At 40.4% G+C, this 19,117-nt stretch overlaps 2 protein-coding genes across 4 annotated transcripts in view; both read left to right on the top strand.

Moving 5' to 3' along the window:
• Positions 1-10,380, top strand: part of NISCH (nischarin) — a 39,393-nt gene extending 29,013 nt beyond the window's left edge. Inside the window, exons 15-21 of the mRNA XM_083603250.1 lie at positions 489-544; positions 1,029-2,342; positions 3,304-3,478; positions 4,394-4,547; positions 5,587-5,715; positions 6,219-6,380; positions 8,730-10,380. Of these exons, the coding sequence (XP_083459376.1) occupies positions 489-544; positions 1,029-2,342; positions 3,304-3,478; positions 4,394-4,547; positions 5,587-5,715; positions 6,219-6,380; positions 8,730-9,358 (2,619 nt within the window). The 3' untranslated portion in view covers positions 9,359-10,380. The remainder of the gene's footprint in view (positions 1-488; positions 545-1,028; positions 2,343-3,303; positions 3,479-4,393; positions 4,548-5,586; positions 5,716-6,218; positions 6,381-8,729) is intronic.
• Positions 10,381-13,798: 3,418 nt separating this feature from the next.
• STAB1 (stabilin 1) overlaps positions 13,799-19,117 on the top strand; it is a 98,084-nt gene continuing 92,765 nt past the window's right edge. For 2 of the 3 annotated variants that reach the window (XR_014545437.1, XM_083603187.1), the window contains exons 1-4: positions 13,799-13,934; positions 16,668-16,804; positions 17,127-17,242; positions 18,031-18,116. Coding sequence is in view for 1 of the 3 variants with exons in the window: in XM_083603187.1 (XP_083459313.1) it covers positions 13,854-13,934; positions 16,668-16,804; positions 17,127-17,242; positions 18,031-18,116 (420 nt within the window). In the remaining 2 variants the exon portion in view is untranslated. Of the gene's footprint in view, positions 13,935-16,667; positions 16,805-17,126; positions 17,243-17,453; positions 17,701-18,030; positions 18,117-19,117 lie in introns of those variants that run through there. The other variant, XM_083603188.1, reaches the window with a different exon arrangement.

Genomic DNA, 19,117 nt, shown 5'->3' with positions numbered 1-19,117 from the left:
GCTAGTTATTGAGCCATTTTAACCTTTTGAACTATGTTAAGGTTGTTAAGTGACTAGGCCCACATTTTACTAGATTATCGTGTCTCCTTTTGTGTGTTTGTTTCTTCACTTTAATACTTTTTCCTGCTCTTAAAGCAATCAATGATTCAGGCTTACAATCTTAAAAACACAAAAAGAAAAGTGATTGGAAGGGAGGAGCAAAGAGACCTCACTTCTTAGTTAAAAAGTTCTTGTAAGTGTTCTTTCCAGCAAGCACTGGCAAAGCAAGCTCCCTGCAGTTGCATGCAATGCGTGGGGACCGTCTGATCTCCCTCTTGTCCATTACTCTCTACTTGGGAGTCAGTAGGAGCAGCCTCCCAGCGGCCCTTAGTCCCCTGGCCGATGGCAAACGCAAGAATGTACTGCCCTTCAGTTGTGCAGTACCAGGGGCAAATTTTACAGATGCATCAGAGTGTGACTTATTTATTCTGATTCCCTTCTCTTTCAAGGTACCTGCTTCTCAGTTGGACTCTTCCAACAAATATGAAAATGCCCATCACATGTGGTGAGAGTGATGTTTCATTTTGATTTCCACTTCTACCTGTTGAACATTTGCATGCATTCAAAACTTGTAGCTGCTAGAGATCACTGTAAAGAGAGGAGAAATAAAGTTGTGAAGACTTAAGGGGGTTCATCTGCCTGGGAGCTCCCTATACTTCCTGTTTAAAGCAGAAGTGTGAAACAGGAAGTACAGGAAGCAGCTCCAAAAAATGCAGATGGGGCAAGTTGAGGTCAGGATGGACTCTGTACACACTCGAAATGGTTTGTAAGGACCAGCTGAATGAATGCATACCTGTGCTTACGTTCAGCAACCGTCTACTTTTATCTCAAATGCCATTGCCTCATTACATATAATAATAATTAACAACAATAATACATATACTTGTATTTTAAATATTTTAGTAATGAAGAGACACCAGAGTGAGACTTGGAAATAGGATGATTATTTTTGAACTTGGATTAATACAGTTTTCTGTTTTTTAATAAAGCTTGGGCCATTCAAAAGAAGAACCTGATGCCTTGCCCGACTCTCTTGATACTGTCATCCTGCCTTTCACCTGTATGTCGTACACTGCCACAAATCAGGATTTTGTGCAACATCTCTCTGCTTTGATAGCAGATGCTGTGGAAAGTGCACCCTCTTTCTCAGTGGAAACTCAAAATACAGGGAACCTTTTGAGTGATTCCAGAGTTGCAGATACTGAAGATGGCTATTTTGAAATGGGGCTTCATGAAGGGGACAATGTATTTGAGTTCATCCCTACATCAGATATTGTGCAAATAGCTTCTGACAGCACAAAAACAGAGCCGGATGACATAGTCAAAGTTCTCTGGAGCTTTTGTATTCAGGTTCATAAAGGACTCAAGCAGTTTGCTTCCTGTTTGGTTTTGACCAATAGTGTGGTAGCTGTATTTGAAATCCCTCAAGATCCCAAAGGAAACTGCCAGAATATTCTTTCTGCCTTGAAATTAGCACTGTGCTTTCCATATTCTGACCTTACAGAATTTGGCTTTTTAATACCAGAAATATGTTTGACACTCAAGGTAAATAATGGTGATACCTGCTTGTTTGTTGTTTCGGACTCTCAGAATCTGCAAGATTTCTATTCCTGTTTACATATGTCTCGCTCTCAGAGCTGTATGCCTGCTTTAACAAGTTCTGTACTGTACTGTGGCAAAGCAAGTTTGCAAGAATTTGTCTACCAGCTTATGGGATTTTATCACATTTCATCTGAAAACACAGAGATAAAGGGATGTTTCCCTGCCTACCTTTTCTGCCGTAATAAAGCTGATGCTCAGAAAGTCTTGTGTCAGCTAGAATCTGCCAGTGATGGCAAAACTTCCTCTAAACACGTCGGTTGTTCTGCACTTTATTCAACATTTCATAAATCTGCTGAAGAGGGCCACTGCATGTTCCATCCCTGTTGGATATTTCTAACACCCCAACACCTACACATCGTTCAAGTTGACTTTAATGTACTGCCAGGTAAATACATAGACTCTGAGAACGCAAGGAGCATATTCAAGCTGAGCAGGATTCCACTAGCTTCTGTTCTCTTGCACCCTGTCAGCCATTCTATTCAGCAAGAAGGTTCGTTTTCAGATGGCCATGTGCTTGAATTGCTCGTTGGCTACAGATTTGTCACAGCTGTATTTGTCCTACCTCATGAAAAATTCCGTTTTCTAAGAATCTACGGTCTTCTGAGGACACTTTTACAAGACATCAAAACTATAATTATTTTCAAAGCAGAATCTGTAAGAAACCCTCTCTGGGACTCCAAGAGACATGGCCAAACTGCAAGGTGAGGATAACTGTTTATACTAGCCATCTCCAAAAATTTAGCCATATATTGCAGTATGGGAAGATGGGAACAAACCTGTAGGCCCCAGCTTTCTGGCATATTTTTGTTTTTCAGCTGCATGCCAGGGTCTGGACTTCTGCTGCTCTTCTACTCGTGCAGGTTCTCTGTATGATTTAGACTCCTGGAAGATGAAGCTTCTAAATCACACGGAGCCTACTCTGGTGTGGCAGGCTCCCCAGTTCAGAACTTAGCCCTCAAATGCATAGTGGGCTGCAGAGCTAATTGACAGAAATGTGATGGAGAGGACTGGGCCAACAAGTTGGTCACCTTCCTCCCTGTTGTGTCATTGTAATCATGTGCTGAAAAAGAGCTAGTGAGAACTTCTTGTCCGTGAAGAAGGCTTGCAGTGAAGTGAGCAACGAGTATTCTATAAATTGCCAGTTTGATGACCTCTGTCTCTTGCGGTTTACAAAATGCTGCACAATATTACAGAGGAGGTGTACATCTTGGGAAGAGTTCCAATAAGTAAAACAGTTAAGATGCGCCAGGGTGTTAAAACTGCACAATTAATGTATGGTCAGTCGTATAAAAGTGCAGGAGGCAAAGGGATGGGTTTAAGGGTAAGCTTGTGATTTGTTTAGTCTTTAAGCGACTGCATCACACTGTTGGCTCCTGTTCAGCTGTGATCAGCTAAGACACCTAGGACCCTTTAACATAAACTTTTCAAGTTTATGGGTCATTAAGGATCATGATCCTGAGATCTTGATAGGAAGTATTTTAAGCAGAGGCGGGACAATCATCTTTCAGTGAGTCTGTAGTTGCATCCTGCACTAAGCAGGAAATTGGACTAGTTCACCACCAAGGTTCCTTTCAAATCTGAGTCTGTAAGTTTGAATGAAATTGTGTTTCATTCATTTGGGTTTGCCTCTGACAGTATATATTCATCTCTCTTTGTTCCCAGCTTATGCAAGCCACATTTGCCATTCTCATCTCTGTATCCATCTGAATTTCTGGTGCAGAAAATTACTGAAGAGAACCAAATACCTGTGCACCTTCCAGTCTCTTCATCTCTTCAGTATGTGGCTGGGCTAAAGGGAAAATCCATTATGGAATTTTTCCACAGCAGCATTGCTGAGGTATTGTACAATACACAGGGAAGGGACATTCCTGATGGTAGAGGTTCCAGAAGTCTAGTCATGTTATTCTGATGCAAAAAAGCTAAATTGTCCTCTAGCACATTGAAAACTAATTGGTTTATGGTGGCATGAATTTTCATGCGCAATATATGTTTAGGATACATTTTGTCTTACATAACAGTTTTTTCTGTGGAGGGAGAAAATGATAATAGAAATAGTGCTGATGACTTCTGATTTTACTATCGTTAATATTATAAGATCATATGGCAATAGATTGGATTTTTTATTGCTCTAAAATCAAATAGACCAGACAACAGCAAGGACAATAAATCTATCATATTTACAAGTTGCATTTTAAAGAACTAACTCCCACAACTCTCAACAGTTGTGAATATTCTGTTGTTGTTGATGATGATGATGATGATTTGACCATTTGGGTTCACTCATCACAGCAGCATCAAAATTATTATTCCGCTTCCACCAATTGTGAGCTAAACTTTGGTACAGTATATGTATTAACTAATGGGCACCTCAGTTACTTTAAAAGTCTGAAAATGGGAACACTCTTGGGTCCAATGGTAAAAACTCTGGATGTTAAAGAGTATTTCATAATACTGATGGATGCAAACCAAAACCACAAACAGTAGGAAAATGTGGATCCACAGGAATTCTTGCTCCACATGTTTAATCAGTCCTCAGTTTGTTATATCAATAGGGGAGATTTCCAGTGGCAAACAGGCTTTCCAACTCTACGATTGTATGAATATCTTCCCAAACTGAAGCTATACTCTCCAGCAATTGAATATGAACATTTAGTAAAGTGGGTTAGAAAGGACTCACATTTTATAACTGTTGACGATGAAACTGCATCCAGACACTTAAAATAGTTGATTAATTGTGTTGTCAATATTTTAGGTGGAAAACGAAGAGCTGAGGCACCTCATGTGGTCATCTGTTCTGTTTTATAAAGCTCCTGATATGGAAGCGACAGCTTGTGTTCTGCTCTCAACTAAAGCTATTTACTTCTTGTTAGACGATTCCGTGAGTCATTCTAACGAACGCCACTTCGGTAAGGCAGAATATATAATCCCTGGCTTCTAATAATGTTTTCAAGGAGAAGTGATTTTAGACTGGAGCAACTTCCGTATTCTTGACATTCATTGTATGATGAACGATTTTGACTAATGAATTAGAATGGGTGGTATCCTTTGGAAGGATCCCCGCTCCCCCAGAATAACCTCTGTGTGTGCCATGATTTCCCACAAGTGCAAAAAAATGGCATTGGGGTTATAAGATACGAAAAGGTGATTCATTACCTTTTTTCAATGTTAAATAATTATTTAAGGCCACTCTTGGAACAGAACTGCATGCCATGAGGCAAGGAGGTTTGAGAACACTGTGTTTTTCTTGTAATTCTAATGCAGGGGGGATAAGGAGGCATTTGCAAAAGAGAACTGGCAGGTGGAAAAATAGTTCTTAAGTTTGCTGATCTGTGAATTCTCCACATAACCCTTCCCCACAAGACTGTATTCAACTACCTCCCCACCACCACCACCACCAGCAGCTAGCTGCAAGGGCAAAATAGAATTGGGGAGTGGTCTGCAGAGGAGAGCAGGGAGTGCATCAGTGGTTGCTGCTTGTTTATTTTCCTTTACAAATGCTATTACAGTGGTACCTCGGGTTAAGTACTTAATTCGTTCTGGAGGCCCGTTCTTAACCTGAAACTGTTCTTAACCTGAAGCACCACTTTAGCTAATGGGGCCTCCTGCTGCTGCTGCGCCGCTGCTGCGCGATTTCTGTTCTCATCCTGAAGCAAAGTTCTTAACCCGAGGTACTATTTCTGGGTTAGCGGAGTCTGTAACCTGAAGCGTCTGTAACCCAAAGTGCCACTGTACTCCTGTTACCTCAGCAGACATGGGTAGGGAACCCATTTTTGCTAGGGCAATACAAAGTTCCAACTTTAGTAGGGGGTTATTTCTATTTTTTGTAAAAAAAAAATGTTGCACTGACTAGTGAACCTTCTCTTCTGAGATCTTAAAACGACCTTCAGATTTCTTCTCATAAAATTACCAGATTTCTTAAATACTATCCAATAATCAATTTAACAGATTTTTGGAGCAATGGACAATTGGACTGTGAATTCAGTTCTTTCCATCTCTCTTACTGCTTGGTCCTAAAATTAAATGATCTCCACTCAGTGAACATTGGACTCTTTGACCAGTATTTTCGACTTGCTGGTAAGTAAATTTATTTTCCATTTCCCTTTCTCTTTCCTCCTTCTGTTCCCCTCCCACCATCAAACTCATAAGCTCCTGAAAAGTATCAGTGCACTGATAGTGCCTGTAAGTCCAGTTTATCATAACCATTTGGTCTTATATACTCAGTTAATGAGAGTTATCTATAGCATGCCTGGCATTAGTTTAGCATTGGCACAGCTAAAGTTCTGCACGTTTTCAAACACTGGCGCATTTTACTGAAAATGTCTAGTTTTAGTAGAGACATCTTGCCGGTAAAAGTGTGATTTTCAAAGAATTGTTGCTGTTGTGCCTGTACAGTGGGGCAGTGCTCATCAGAGGTTTGGTATTGAATGTTTAGGAAGGAAACAGACAAACCCTGCTAATAAAAACCTAAGATTTGGCCCAGTGGACATATAGCCTCTGTTAAACAGAAAGAAACCTACACAAAATGTTGCAAAATTGTAATAGGACTTGAAGCACATTTGATTCTGTCTTGTTTTCAGGGCGTTCAGCTGAACATATATTAACTTGTCTAACCAGAGACAGTTATAGCACTCATGCTTTTATTCAACACCTTATGGCAGTGCTCTCACTACTGGCAAGGACACCATCCCCAGAGCCAGTGGACAAAGACTTCTACTCTGAATTTGGAAAGAAAAATACAGGTAATTTTTTTTGGAAACGTTTTACTTAATAGGACCTATAAATATATTTCGCCATACTGTTCTAGAGTATGCAATATACATTAGATGTGTTAAAATCCCTCCTTTTAAGGAAAATACAGTGTGTTTAGCACATTATTTGGCCAATAATGGAACTTGTAATTTGAGACCAAGAAGGAGACAACTCTTTATCAGTAAATTTCATAGATCTTTGTAAAAAAACATATGTAAAAGGAGGCAACACCTGCAGCTTTTGTTAGAATTGTAGGCTCAGGATTCAATCCATGCACAGTTACTAGGGAGTAAGTCCCTTTGAACTCAGTGGTGCTGGTTTCCAAGTATACACATATGGGCTGTAGACCTGAATATGAAGTGTGGCAAATATGAAACAATTCCCACAGAAAGGCCCATTCTAAGCTTTCAGTCTTCTGTGAAGCCATTACATTTGGTAGCTAGTGTATTCTGACATGTCTAGGCAGGTTCACTTCAGGCCCGCTTTTCCTTACCTAGGGAGGTCTGGCATCTTGTACTTTCCCAAGTTCTTGCATGCAGTTGTACCCTTCCTTTTCCTGAGAGTAGCCTGAGTGCGGTGGACTTGGAGAAGAAAGAGCTGCTGGATGCTCCTCAGTAAGTCTGGGGTGACTTCAGATGGACACAAATTGTTTAGCCAGGGGATTGAACTCTTGGCATGCCTACATAGCAGTAGCTTTGACAAGCTATCCTTCTTTTTGCAATACAGTTTTAATTGGTCCCTAATTTGACTTGGGAATCCAGACAATTGCAGCATGAAAATCTGAATTTTGAAAATCCAGTGTGAATAGTATTCAAACTATTTAGCTCTTCACTGTAAAATCCGGTTCAGAACTCAACCTCCTGCCACATCTTAAGCCATTTTCCTGTTGGTTACATCATCCCTGTCTTATAGTAAATCAGAATTCAGCTGGGAATCCTTTGGGCAATGCAGTCAGTGACCCTGAAATCAGTATGGAAGTTCAGCCTAAACAGGTGTATTCATTAAGCACTGATAGTTGATCTTTTCCTTTACCTGAATGAAAATAGAGTTAAAAAGAACAGATACAGGTGTATTATGTTAAACTACAAAAGGGTATTCCACCCATCAGTACATCATGTACATAAAATTACCTCTAATGTGAGTCACTGAGAGAATGGGGGGGGTAGCAAAATTTAAGCTCATGGTGAAGAACATTTCTAACAATCCTGTTCTAAGGATTTAGGGAAATTGTGATTGGGTAGAGTCTGGAGGGTTAGAAAAGGGAAGATGCAAAAGCAGATGGAAATGAATAGCCTTAATTGTCTTGAGTTTTCTTTTTCTTTTTGCTGATCTAAACACTGTACCCATTTAGATTTTCCTCTTTCTCCGTCCCTGCCATGCAAAAAGCCCAACTTATTACATATACAAAATTAACAGGATGGATAGATTCCAGCCTTCTGACGCAGTACTTTTCTATGTGCAAGAAGCTTTCCCCCACCTGCTGGCTCAAGTAGTACAATCCTGTGACTCCTGCACCATGTGATTTCTTTGCATGTATAGAGAGGGTATGAATAGTGTTTCTGGCAATGCTAAACAAGTATAGAACTTAACTGAAAATCACAAAAAATACTGGGGTAGAGGGGAGTATATGGGATTATGCTGACAACTGCATTTTTAGCACTCTTCCGCACCCCCTCCTGAGTAAATTCCAAGAATGAAAGAGGAAGTTGAAAAGTTAGGCCAACAAAAATGTTTACCATCAGCAGTTAACTTCTTTTTAAAAGTGTTATATAGAATTTATTGATACTTAGCATGAGCTTAGTTTGTCTGACTAGGCCTGGGAAAATTGTAAATCAGATCCCCACTCAGCCATGAAGCTCACACTGGGTGGCCTTGGACCAGTTGCTACCTTTCAGTCTGACCTCACATGTATACTACCCTAAGCATCTTGGAGAAAGCGGCAGGGACTAAACTGCAATCTTAAAAGTGATGTAATTTAGTATGTTCAAAGTTCTTCCCATACATTATTTCAATGATCCTTAAAATAGTACTGGCCTGCTTGATGTGATTACCATCATATTACATGTGAGGGACTGAGGCTGAGAGGGAATGACTTGCCTAAGACATCTAATGAGTGCACGGCAGAGGTGAGATTTGAATCAGTGACTTCTGGTTCACTGCTGCCTATTTTAATATTTGCCAGAGTATCCACTTATCACTCCAAGTTTTAGTTTGAAAGCCTGTTGTTAATATTACAGATAAAAACATGCTGTGTTAGTTTTAGCCTAACTTTTTAGTTGCTTCCTTGGTAGAATTATTTTGATAAGTGCAGACTATAAATTGTGTATTTCTGCTTACAGGGAAAATGGAGAATTATGAACTGATTCATTCTAGTAGAGTGAAGTTCATATATCCCAATGAAGAAGAAATTGGGGACCTTGCCTTTCTAGTAGCAGAGAAGATGAACTGTGTGATTAACTTCCAGTCTCTGAATATACTTCTCTATGTGCTAGTATTTCAAGTGAATGCTACAGAAGGGACTGCTCAATCCAACAGCTCACTTCAACCTAAAACGCTGATCTTAACCAGCTCGGATATGTTTCTTTTCAATGAGGATTACATCAGTTATCCACTTCCTGAATTTGCTAAAGAACCGCCAAAGAAAGACAAGTATCAACTTGCAGATGGAAGAAGGATCCGTGATTTAGACAGAGTGCTCATGGGATATCAGACCTATCCGCAGGCGCTCACGTTTGTTTTTGATGACATTCAGAATCAAGATCTCATGCAGAACCTGACCCTTGATCACTTTGACAATGTTCTCAGTTTTCCTAAAAGGCAGGTCACCCAGGAAGGCAGCAGCAGTCGAGAGGTCCTGTGGTGTGTCTTCATCCCAAGTCCAGAAAGCCGCGAGAAACTAATATCTCTCCTTGCTAGGCAGTGGGAGATCTTATGTGGTCGAGAGCTACCTTTGGAGCTCACTGGGTAGTTTTATTTTTTTCAAATATTTTAGTTACTGCAGAGCTGATAGAGTTCAGGCCGAAGACTATGACGTAAAGCACAGCATTTATTGAATTAAGCAGGGATTGGCACTCTCTTCACAGCAACATGATATTACATTGAAGTTTCCTGTGTGTTGCTGTTATAGTTCCTTGTGCAGTGAAGAGGTTTTAATAGTACAACCAATCTGCTAAAACATTAAAACTGGAATTTTCTAAACTATATTTTTATGTAACAGTACACATTCAGATTCCTTATTAAGCATCCCAGGCAACTGTATGGAACAAAAGGAGTCAATACTTGGCATACTTTCATTAGGACTGTTATCTTTCCACTGTGGTTTTTGTACATATATATCAGTCTTGCTATTCTATACAAGATATGTAAATAATGGTAACTAAAAATGCTTGAGCTATGTCAAAGTGCAATGTTCTTTGTTCAAGATGTATTTTATTGCCTATGCTGCTAACAATTATTTAATAATCCTTATAATTTTTACATTTCATTCTTTTATGATGTGTCAAATTTAATTTTGTTTGCTAATCATGAACATGATGGAAGAATTCACCTATAACTGAAAGTTACTGTTACATCCGATGGACACTTTTAAACAGTTGAGAAAAGTTATCAATTTCAGTTCACTAATGCAGACAAAGGTTGGCCAGGATTGACAATAATTGCCCTGTTGCCAACAAATCAAAGGATACTTGTAGTTCAGAGCACTGTGTTTTTCTGTTGCCAAGTTTCTCAATACAAATAAACCAAAATTTGTGTTTCTGACTTTCCCTGATTTTGCTCACAGTGCAGGTCAGTTGTGCATTTATCTTTCTAATAAGCCTTTAGCCCTGTGTAGGAAGCCTCAAAGGAAAAGGAAAATTTCTGAAGAGACCATCATATCAAATAATCCAAGTCATGGGCAGTTCCTTCCAGGGGAAGCTTTCATAAAAGGGACTGAGCCTATATGATTATTTTGTCTATCTGGCATACACAATAAAAACCCATTGCAAAATGCTTGGACTTTGCCAATTTGCATTCTTTCAAGATCAGAATGATTCCTTTGGTATCCACTTTTCTCTTGCATAATCTGGCAGATATACTAATTATGCCAAACATTAATAGGAGCATATTTCATAATGGGAAATAAAAGAAGGGAAATGTTTCCTCAAGTGAAATGATAGTTCTGTATAGTTGAAATGGGCAGCATTAGGGACAACTACCTGCTTAAGTGTTCATTAAACTCTCGTTTATTTTGTGTGGAGAGGAATGTAGAACTTTTCCAAAAGTAAATCTTGAAATAATGCTTACACAAAGAATAGTTGATACCCAGTTGTAGCGACCTTGCACAACGGCCATTCCACTGCCATCATTCTTAGGATAGTGCAACAGCTAAATACAAGTGTCTTGCAATTCTGAAAGGTTGTGCAACACATGGCACAACTGCTGTTATGATTATACTCTGATAATTAAGCTTGCACACTACCACTTGTGCAATGACAGTTCTCTAAAAGTTCTTGTGCTAACATTATTTCGGATCTCCCATGATATAATTAAATAGAATTGGGAGTGGGGGGAACTCTTCCACTCTAGATAGCAGGAAACTGGCCAATTGTTTCTAGCACACTTGAATTCTAGGGGATGAAGTATTTCTAGCTCAGATGCAAGTTATCATAGAATTCCTCCTTTTATATACCGTAATTACAAATCTCCAGATGAGGTTAGCAGCTCTTCGGCCCACAGAGAATAGAATGATATCCACGACAGAATTCAACATCTTTAGTTCCACAAGAGCAGCCTTTGGGTGGCCCTGAATGAGTTTACTGGAACTCGGGAACAATGGAGTACAGGGTATCAGTGAATACTGTCCATGTTATGCCAAGCCACTTGCCAGTACTGTATAGTGTTAGTACTTTCAGTGCTTTTCAACTACTTGAAAGGATCACTTCTCCCTACAACACTTGGTAATAGGTTAAAAGAATGGAGAGCTGGACTTCTCTCTCAAGCACAAATCATACCCTTTTAGAGGTTTGCTGTCCTAGATGAGTTCTGACTCTACTGGCTCAAGAGCTCAAAGTCACATGCAGTCGTTCACACAATAACCTTCCTCACAAGGTTCTCTTTTTCGCTAATGAAGCTGAGCTATAATTTAGTTGGTTTATTCTTAATTATATCCTTGTCTCTCTCCCTGCCTCAGATAACTTATGCAATCAGACTATTATGAACTGAATAGAAATGTTTCCTCAAATTTAAAATACGGGATTTTAACAATCTTTCTCAGCTGACCTTAGGAATTTGTAGACCTCAGAAAACCCACACAGGATAATGTACGTTTTATGGTATACCTTAAGTCTTGGCAGTCTTTAATTTTTGTCAAGACTACATAAACACAAGGTTTCAATTGCAGGAAACTGCCAAAGCTAATTGGAGATTGCAAATGCTTCACAAAATAATGGTTTTCTAGCCCAGCGCTTTCTCCAAGTACTTGAAAAATGAAAGTGCTTTTGTGTATGAAGGAGGGAGAGGACCAAGATCCAACAACTACACACACAGAGAGAGAGGGGGATAAACAGTGCCTGAAGCCAGAGCTTTGCTTTCTGTTTCTACACCACCACTGCTGAAGAGACAAGCCACTAACATTGAACCAGCGGCTTGTCTTGGGCTGTGGAAATACTGTGGTGGTGGCGGCAGTATCAAACAACATTCCAGCTATGTGTGCAAAGTTGACTCTCTCCTCTGTTGCATTTCCTGCATATCTCAATCCATTCCTGTCAACCCCCTGCTCTGCTGTGCAAAGAATGACAAGATACTGCCATTTGTCATAAATATTAAAGGACATTATTTAAATTCAGGGATCACACTAGAAGATTCACTACAACAAATATGGCTTTATCGCTTGACGTACTGCCCTATGCAAGTTTGTGTATATGTGAAACTGGGGTGGGAATGTGTGATCCAGATGTTATCTCCTTCCTTCCATCAGCCCCATCCAGCATGGTCAGGGATGATGAAAGTTGTGGAGGGCCATAGGTTTCCATCCATGCTGTTGAATTGCATTAAGTATTAAATAGGCTGTTGAAGTGAATATACTAACATATAAAATGAAGGCTGAAATCTAAAGCAGTGGCAAGGAACTTGTGACCTCTCAGATGTTGGTTTTCCAACTTTAGTCATCTCTGACCATTGACCATGCTGGTTGGGGTTAATGGGAGTTGGACTCCATTATCTGGAGGGCCAGGAGTACCACTAATGATCTAACACTAGCGGTCCCAGAGCATGGTTGAAATGTACATGATGATGCTTGGAAACTAGTCCAAGTCTGGTCAGTGCCCAAATGGTAGATCTTTCGAGAACTCTAGGCATGTACCATACCTAGAGATCCATGCTGGACAAAAGGTGGGGAACCAATTAAATACATTTAAAAAACCTATTTGCTTTTCTTTTGTAGACTCCCAGTATTCCATAAACTACTTCTAAAAGTCATTCACAGAGGAACTACTGTTCAGTTAACACATCTGTAGCCCCCTTGGGTGTTCAGAACTAGCTGTGAGGCTTTTTGGACCCTGGTCATTATGTTCATGAGGTGTACATTCTAACTGTATAATTTAAGAACATAATCCAGCCATTTTGCTTTGTAATTGTTCTCTCCAATGTTATAATTGTGATGGGATAGGAATATTCTATGTAGAAATCAACTAAAAAGAGGTTCAGATATATTAGGGAAGTTGAATGTGGGGGGAGCCTGTATGTGTGGTGTCTTTGGCAGCAAGGTCCATTTCAAACCTGGCCCAAGATAACATATATTTTATCACTCCATATATTTGGGGAAAACACTATAGGGATTAATCTTGCTGTCACTAACATGTCTAAGAAATAGTTGAGGCATTTTAGAGGGAAACTATCTTAATAAGATTTTTGTGAAGATGATCCCACACATTTTTAAAATACCCCCCCCAATATTTCTCAAATATGGCATGTAGTTTCTTTCTTTTTGAACAGTGGAAGCCTATTAAATGGCAGTAAAAACACAAAAACCCTGAAACAATTTGATCATACTATATTAATTTCCCATCTGAATCAAGATCCAATCTAGTTCAGCCTTCAGCTTTACTTCACAAGAACATGATTAGCATACTCCTTTCCATACCGCTGAAAACGAAGGATTTCCTTCCTTCTGTTTTGAACTGATATGTGAGAGGAAATCCATAGACGTTTCTGTTTTGAGCAAACTTTTTCCCCCTCAGGATCATTTTTGTACCTCTGCTTTCTCCCCACTTTAAAATATCTGCTGACTGACAATTCATGCTCAGTCAAAGCAATGCTGCTTTTGTATACTTTGGAATAAGAGACTCGCAGCATGCAAAAGCTTTTTCTCTGTTTACGTTTAACTTCTGGTTTTCTTGGATCTGATTCTTAGTAGGCGGTGTTATCTTGAAGAAACAGCATCTTCCACATCTCCCTTTAAGCACTGGGGTCTTTTCAATCAAGGCATGGCCATGAAAACTTCTGGCTTCTTCTTTTTATTGTATGCAGCATGCTTGATTTCTACAGCTGAAGAGAAAAGCCAGCAGGTAAGTTTGCTGCTGCAGCAGCCTTGGGTATTAGAAGGTGCTATTATATAGGCACTTACGTACTTGGAAGCAAGCGCCGTTGAACTCCCTGGGATCAGCCTGCAGTGAAATAGACAACAGCATGCCTAGTATATTGCTGTGAAGTTTTATATTTGAAACCATTAAATCACCTCTGTAATAAGGCTTTGTGGCTGTGGCCAATTACTCAGTTTAAAAAGTGCCTGGCCCAGGTTAAGTTGGCTATTTTTAATTTGTATTAATCACAGCCACAGATAGAAACAGTCTTCTCTGCGACAGTGCTTGCTTTCTCACACAGGTGAGAATGCCTCTTCTAAGACGGTAAATGCTTTCCTTAAAAACTATATTAAATTTGCATGTGCACTTCTGACTATGTAATTTATTACAGCGTGATAGATGGTAGATTAAGATTTATTTAACTTGGTGTCAACTGCTTGAGTGTGTGTGTGTGTCTGCATTCTTGTGTATGAAAAAATAGTTTGATAAGTAGGGTTAGATCCAGACTAGCCATGAGCACGGTTAAGTTCATGGGATGCTCCCAGGGATGGAAGGGAGGAGAAGGCAATTTTTGCAGATTGCTCCCCATGCCTACATGCGGCCTCCTAAAAGCTGCTCTAGATGGTTGAGGAGCTCTCTGGAACCATATGGGAGATGGCATGAATGGGGATTTGCAAGGGGAATTGATGGAAACTGTCTACACAAATGCACCTCGTCTTCTAGCAGGACCCTGTTAGGTTGGAGTCCCTTCCACAAACACAAGGAGCCCATTGATTCATGGAAAGGACATTCTGGATGCAATTGAGGGGCACATAGATATGAGTGAGAGACATATTCAGGAAGGCATTTGCCTCAGCACCAATAGTGGAGAGAAAAATAAATTGAGTACATAGAACAGAAGAATCAGAATTGATAATGATTTGGTCTTTTCTGTAAGTATGAAAAACTAATCAAGGACCTTTGCATGCTTATCTGTACGCAGAATAGACTTTAGCTTGTCCATTGTGAAATGAAAACCTCATAAACTTCCATTTATTTTTTTCATATCACACACTTCTGGAAATTGATTTTATACATGCAACTCAAAATAAATCAAAGCTCATTCAAAAAATAAAAAAGAATCACCACATGAGGTGGCTGATAATTATAACGAATCAATAGCTCCATCCTCTCTATATCCCTGAACAATAATCTCCTCAAGAACTGAAGCTGCCGTGCTACGGATCAGCAAACGATGAGAGAAAGAGAAGGCTAGCCATTTCCAGTGAATCAAAAGAAGCGGCTTCCCTGTGTACACTAACATTTCAATCTGTGGGATTTTGTAAATAACAATATTCAGTCCTGAGACTTCTCTCGCAATCTGAATATTGGTTTTTAAGTTCCTGAGGGGTAGATAGGCATGTCATTGACTTTTGGTGAATATTGTGAAGAGGTATTGCAGTCCGTTTATATCAGCCAATGCTGAGGTATTACCCGAAGTTATGAATCAATGACACATCGTGTATTTCTGAAATAGGCTACTGCCAGAATCAGAAAACTTAATAAGGTGAGCAGTTTGGTCTCACTGGCTGGTATGTGTATTTTGCTTAGGCGTACATATTTCCTTTGATTTCACTTGAATTGTACACTTGCACATATCTACAGTGTATTGTACAAAAAAAAAAAAAAGAATATGAAGGTTTGCCTGGACTTTGCACTTGTTGAAAAGTGAGGTATAATATTCTGGCTGGTCACTGTAGGAAACAGATGGCTGAGCTAGATAGAAAACTGAACTGCTTGGTCATAACAAGTAAGATGGTTTGCATGTGCTAAAGGATTACGTTCCTTAGCACAGTTACATTTTGTCACGAAGTAGAGCCCCTGGGAATAAGCTATATGGGCAAACATGTATGAGAGACCCCTGGCATGTTTTTCTTAAAAGAAGTACAGCCATGGGAGTGGGTAATCTGGACAGGAAAAACTGCTGGCACAGGTGGGCGGGTGTCTGAAAGTTTTATGCAAGAGGTAACCTGAATTTTAAATGCCACTTTGGGTGGGGGGGGGTAATTGAAATTGGAGAAACATCAGGCAGGGAAAAGGATAAATACCATCGTTCCATCTTCAGCAGATTTCTCTACTCCAAATACCCCCACCCCAAAGCGTTTTAATTGCGCTGGAGCTCTGCTGCCTGCTCTTGGACAGCTTATAGTTAGCATTCCCAGCTGCAGTGTAGCTATCTGTCGGTGCAAACCTGTACATGCCTGCTCCAAAGTAGGCCCCACTGAGCTCATTGGAAATACTGACACAAAAGTGATAACTGTATAGGATTGCAGGCTGAATGAAAGCACCTGCATGTGGCTAATCGGGGGGCCCTGCTATTGTCAGTGGACTTTTAATGATCTCAGGACAGAGATATAGTAGCCGCTCCCTGATCACATTGACAAGCAAGCACCATATAAAGTGTCACAGTGCAGGGACAAGCAGTCTGTGTGTTCCACCACATTTTATTTTCTGTGAAATGTTGCAGAGATAGGTAAGTGTGCCTGCATCTGTCTAACTGCTTCTGTTCACGTGTGCAAAAAAAGGGAGGAAATTGTGCCTCATAAATGGTTCATTTTCTAGACTGGGGATGAGAAATCTGAAAGACAGTGCTTGAAAATCGGTTTCATTTAATGGCTACCATATTGCAGTGCTGTTACACGCTTAAGAATAATGGTGAATGCTCTTCCCACTTTCCAGTTAAAGTCTAAGCGATGTGACCAGAAGTTTACATATACACGCGATACACTTTGTACCTCTTGTACCGTGGTTTCCAGGCTGCCATGCCCAAAAAGGTGGACAAAATTACTTGGAAAGGATGGGCAGAAGAACTGCAGGTGAGGCCTTTGCTGCTTCTTTCTTTCTTTCTTTTTTATTTTATTTTCAGGGTAACATGATGTCGAACCATTGCTTGCTGTTCCCCTGAAGCTTTCTGCTCACCGACACTGAAAGAGCCAATCCACAACATTTTTTTCAAGCTCTAGTATGACAAAGAAGCATAATGCAGGGTTGAGCTATATGCAAATAGGAGGGGGAGATTTGATGCTGACTGTCTGGGTTCATCAGGGGCAGGGGACAAATTTAGATGCTGCTCCAGTAGTGTTTTTGAGTGCACCCCTTGTTTTCTCCTCTGCCAGACTGCTGTCGTTGCTCTTTCAGGTATACACTCAAGCTAGGCGAGACTACTCTTTTACTCCCTGGTTGTGCTCAAATATGTAAGCAGGAATTTGAGGAGAAACGCTGCTGTCCTGGTTTTTGGGGTCCTGCTTGCTACGGTAAGGCTTTAAATTAAGTGCATTAGATTCCAGTCAGGGATCCTGGAGCTTGAAACATGGTTAGGGCAGGCACCTGGCTCTGTATGCTCAAGCTTTGCAGCCCTCTTGAAACACAGAAGGGAACAGGAGTGTAAAATACTGGCCCCTGTGGTTAGACTGAAAACTGTGGATTGGTCCAACCTACTACAAAAACTGGGAGCCAGACAGACAGACCTTCTGCCCTGCCAGGTTGGCAGAACAGAGCAGGGCGGGCTGCACTTCAGGCTCCACTGCGGCCTACTTTTCCGCTCCTATCCAGACACAGCTTTAAGAACAGTTGCTCACTGCCCAGAATGGTCCTGGGTAGACCCTTGTACTTGTAGGAGTGGAGGCTTCCCCTCCATTCCAGTTCACTATGAAGAGCGTGGCCTACATTGTTTGAATAAGCTTAAGAACTCAGTTGCTTTAATAGAAGTGGGGTGCGGGCCATAGTATACCATAAGTACTGGTAATAGGCTCCATAATAATGTAAATAATAGGGCTGCCATACATCCGGATGTTACCGGGATTTCAAAGGCAGAATTGACACCCAGGGGGAATTTCTGAAACCTCCGAATGGTCAATCGAAAAAACATGTTTTTTGGCATTTTTATAAAAGCTCAACAACTTTGGGGTCTTTTTTGGGGGGTGACCTGGTTTTCACTTTTTGAAATATGACAACTCTAGATAATAAAGGGGTGGGTGTGAGGAGAAACCAACACTGATTTTAGTAACTGAAACTGGTCTGCAACTGTGTTTTTGTTTTCCAGAATGCCCTGTTGGATCTGGAAACGTATGCAGTGGTCGGGGGACTTGTTTGGAAGGTTCAGCACAGAACGGAACTTGCATCTGTGAGGTAAAAGCGGGGCTGTTTGCAATTAGCAATGGTTGTTGCGTATTTCCTGGGGCTACGGTTGTACATCCAGTCAGGATAAACCAGAGAACGATGGTCTTCTGGAAAAAGATGTTTGCAAGGTGAAAAACATTGCAAAGGAACAAAGCTAGGGCAACTACAAAGAAAGCATCTTCATCTACAAAGGCTAATAAGCAAGGGCTTCAGATGGGGCAGGTAAGGGGCAGGTAAGAAGTAGCAGTAGCACAGTCATATGGTTAGGGAACCAAGGGCCTCCTTAAATTTGCCAGGCTTTCTGGGGTTTTTAAGTTTTGTGTTTATTCCACTTCAATATAGCTGGTTCTCTTGAAAATAATGTCTCAGTCAGATCCTCAGAATCCCTTTAGAGCTCAGTCGCTCCACAATGTCTCTTACTGAAAATCTTGCCCCAGCCCGCCGAGATTTCCTTCCTGTTATTCAGCTAAAAAAAAACCCCATTGCTTTTGGCTGAGGCAATGCCTGTATATTAACGGTGGATTTTTTCACTGGTAAGGCATTCTTCACATTTTAAGCAGGCTTTGAAAAGGGTACTACAAAAGAGCTCAAAATGCACCTAACCAGATCTAATAGGTTGTTGTATGCTATTGAGAGAAAATTTCAAATATATTGGAAGTTTCTTATGCAGAGGAAATAATTTTTGTTGGGCAGAAGGGTTTTATTTTTTAAGATGAGGTTTCAAAGAATGGACTATCACACATTCACAATCTGTGTGTCTCTAGGTATTTATACTTCCCCCTTTAAAAAGACCACATTTATGTAACAGTAGCACAGTATTTATTTCTCCATTTGGATTAAATACACCTACAGTAGGAATGAAGAACATGTGGCCCTCCAGATGTTGGTGGACTTCTATTCCAGTCACCCCTTACTGTTTGGCCTGCTGGCTGGGGGCTGATTTGACATAGAGTTCAACAACATATGGAAGGTTATAGGTTCCCCCATCCCTGAGCTTCAGACCACATATC

This window comes from Podarcis filfolensis, assembly GCF_964270895.1.
Source record: "Podarcis filfolensis genome assembly, chromosome: 2".
NCBI classification, from domain to species: Eukaryota; Metazoa; Chordata; class Lepidosauria; order Squamata; family Lacertidae; genus Podarcis; species Podarcis filfolensis.
The sequence above is the reverse complement of the archived record's forward strand: the minus strand, read 5'-3'. Positions and strand labels throughout refer to the sequence as shown.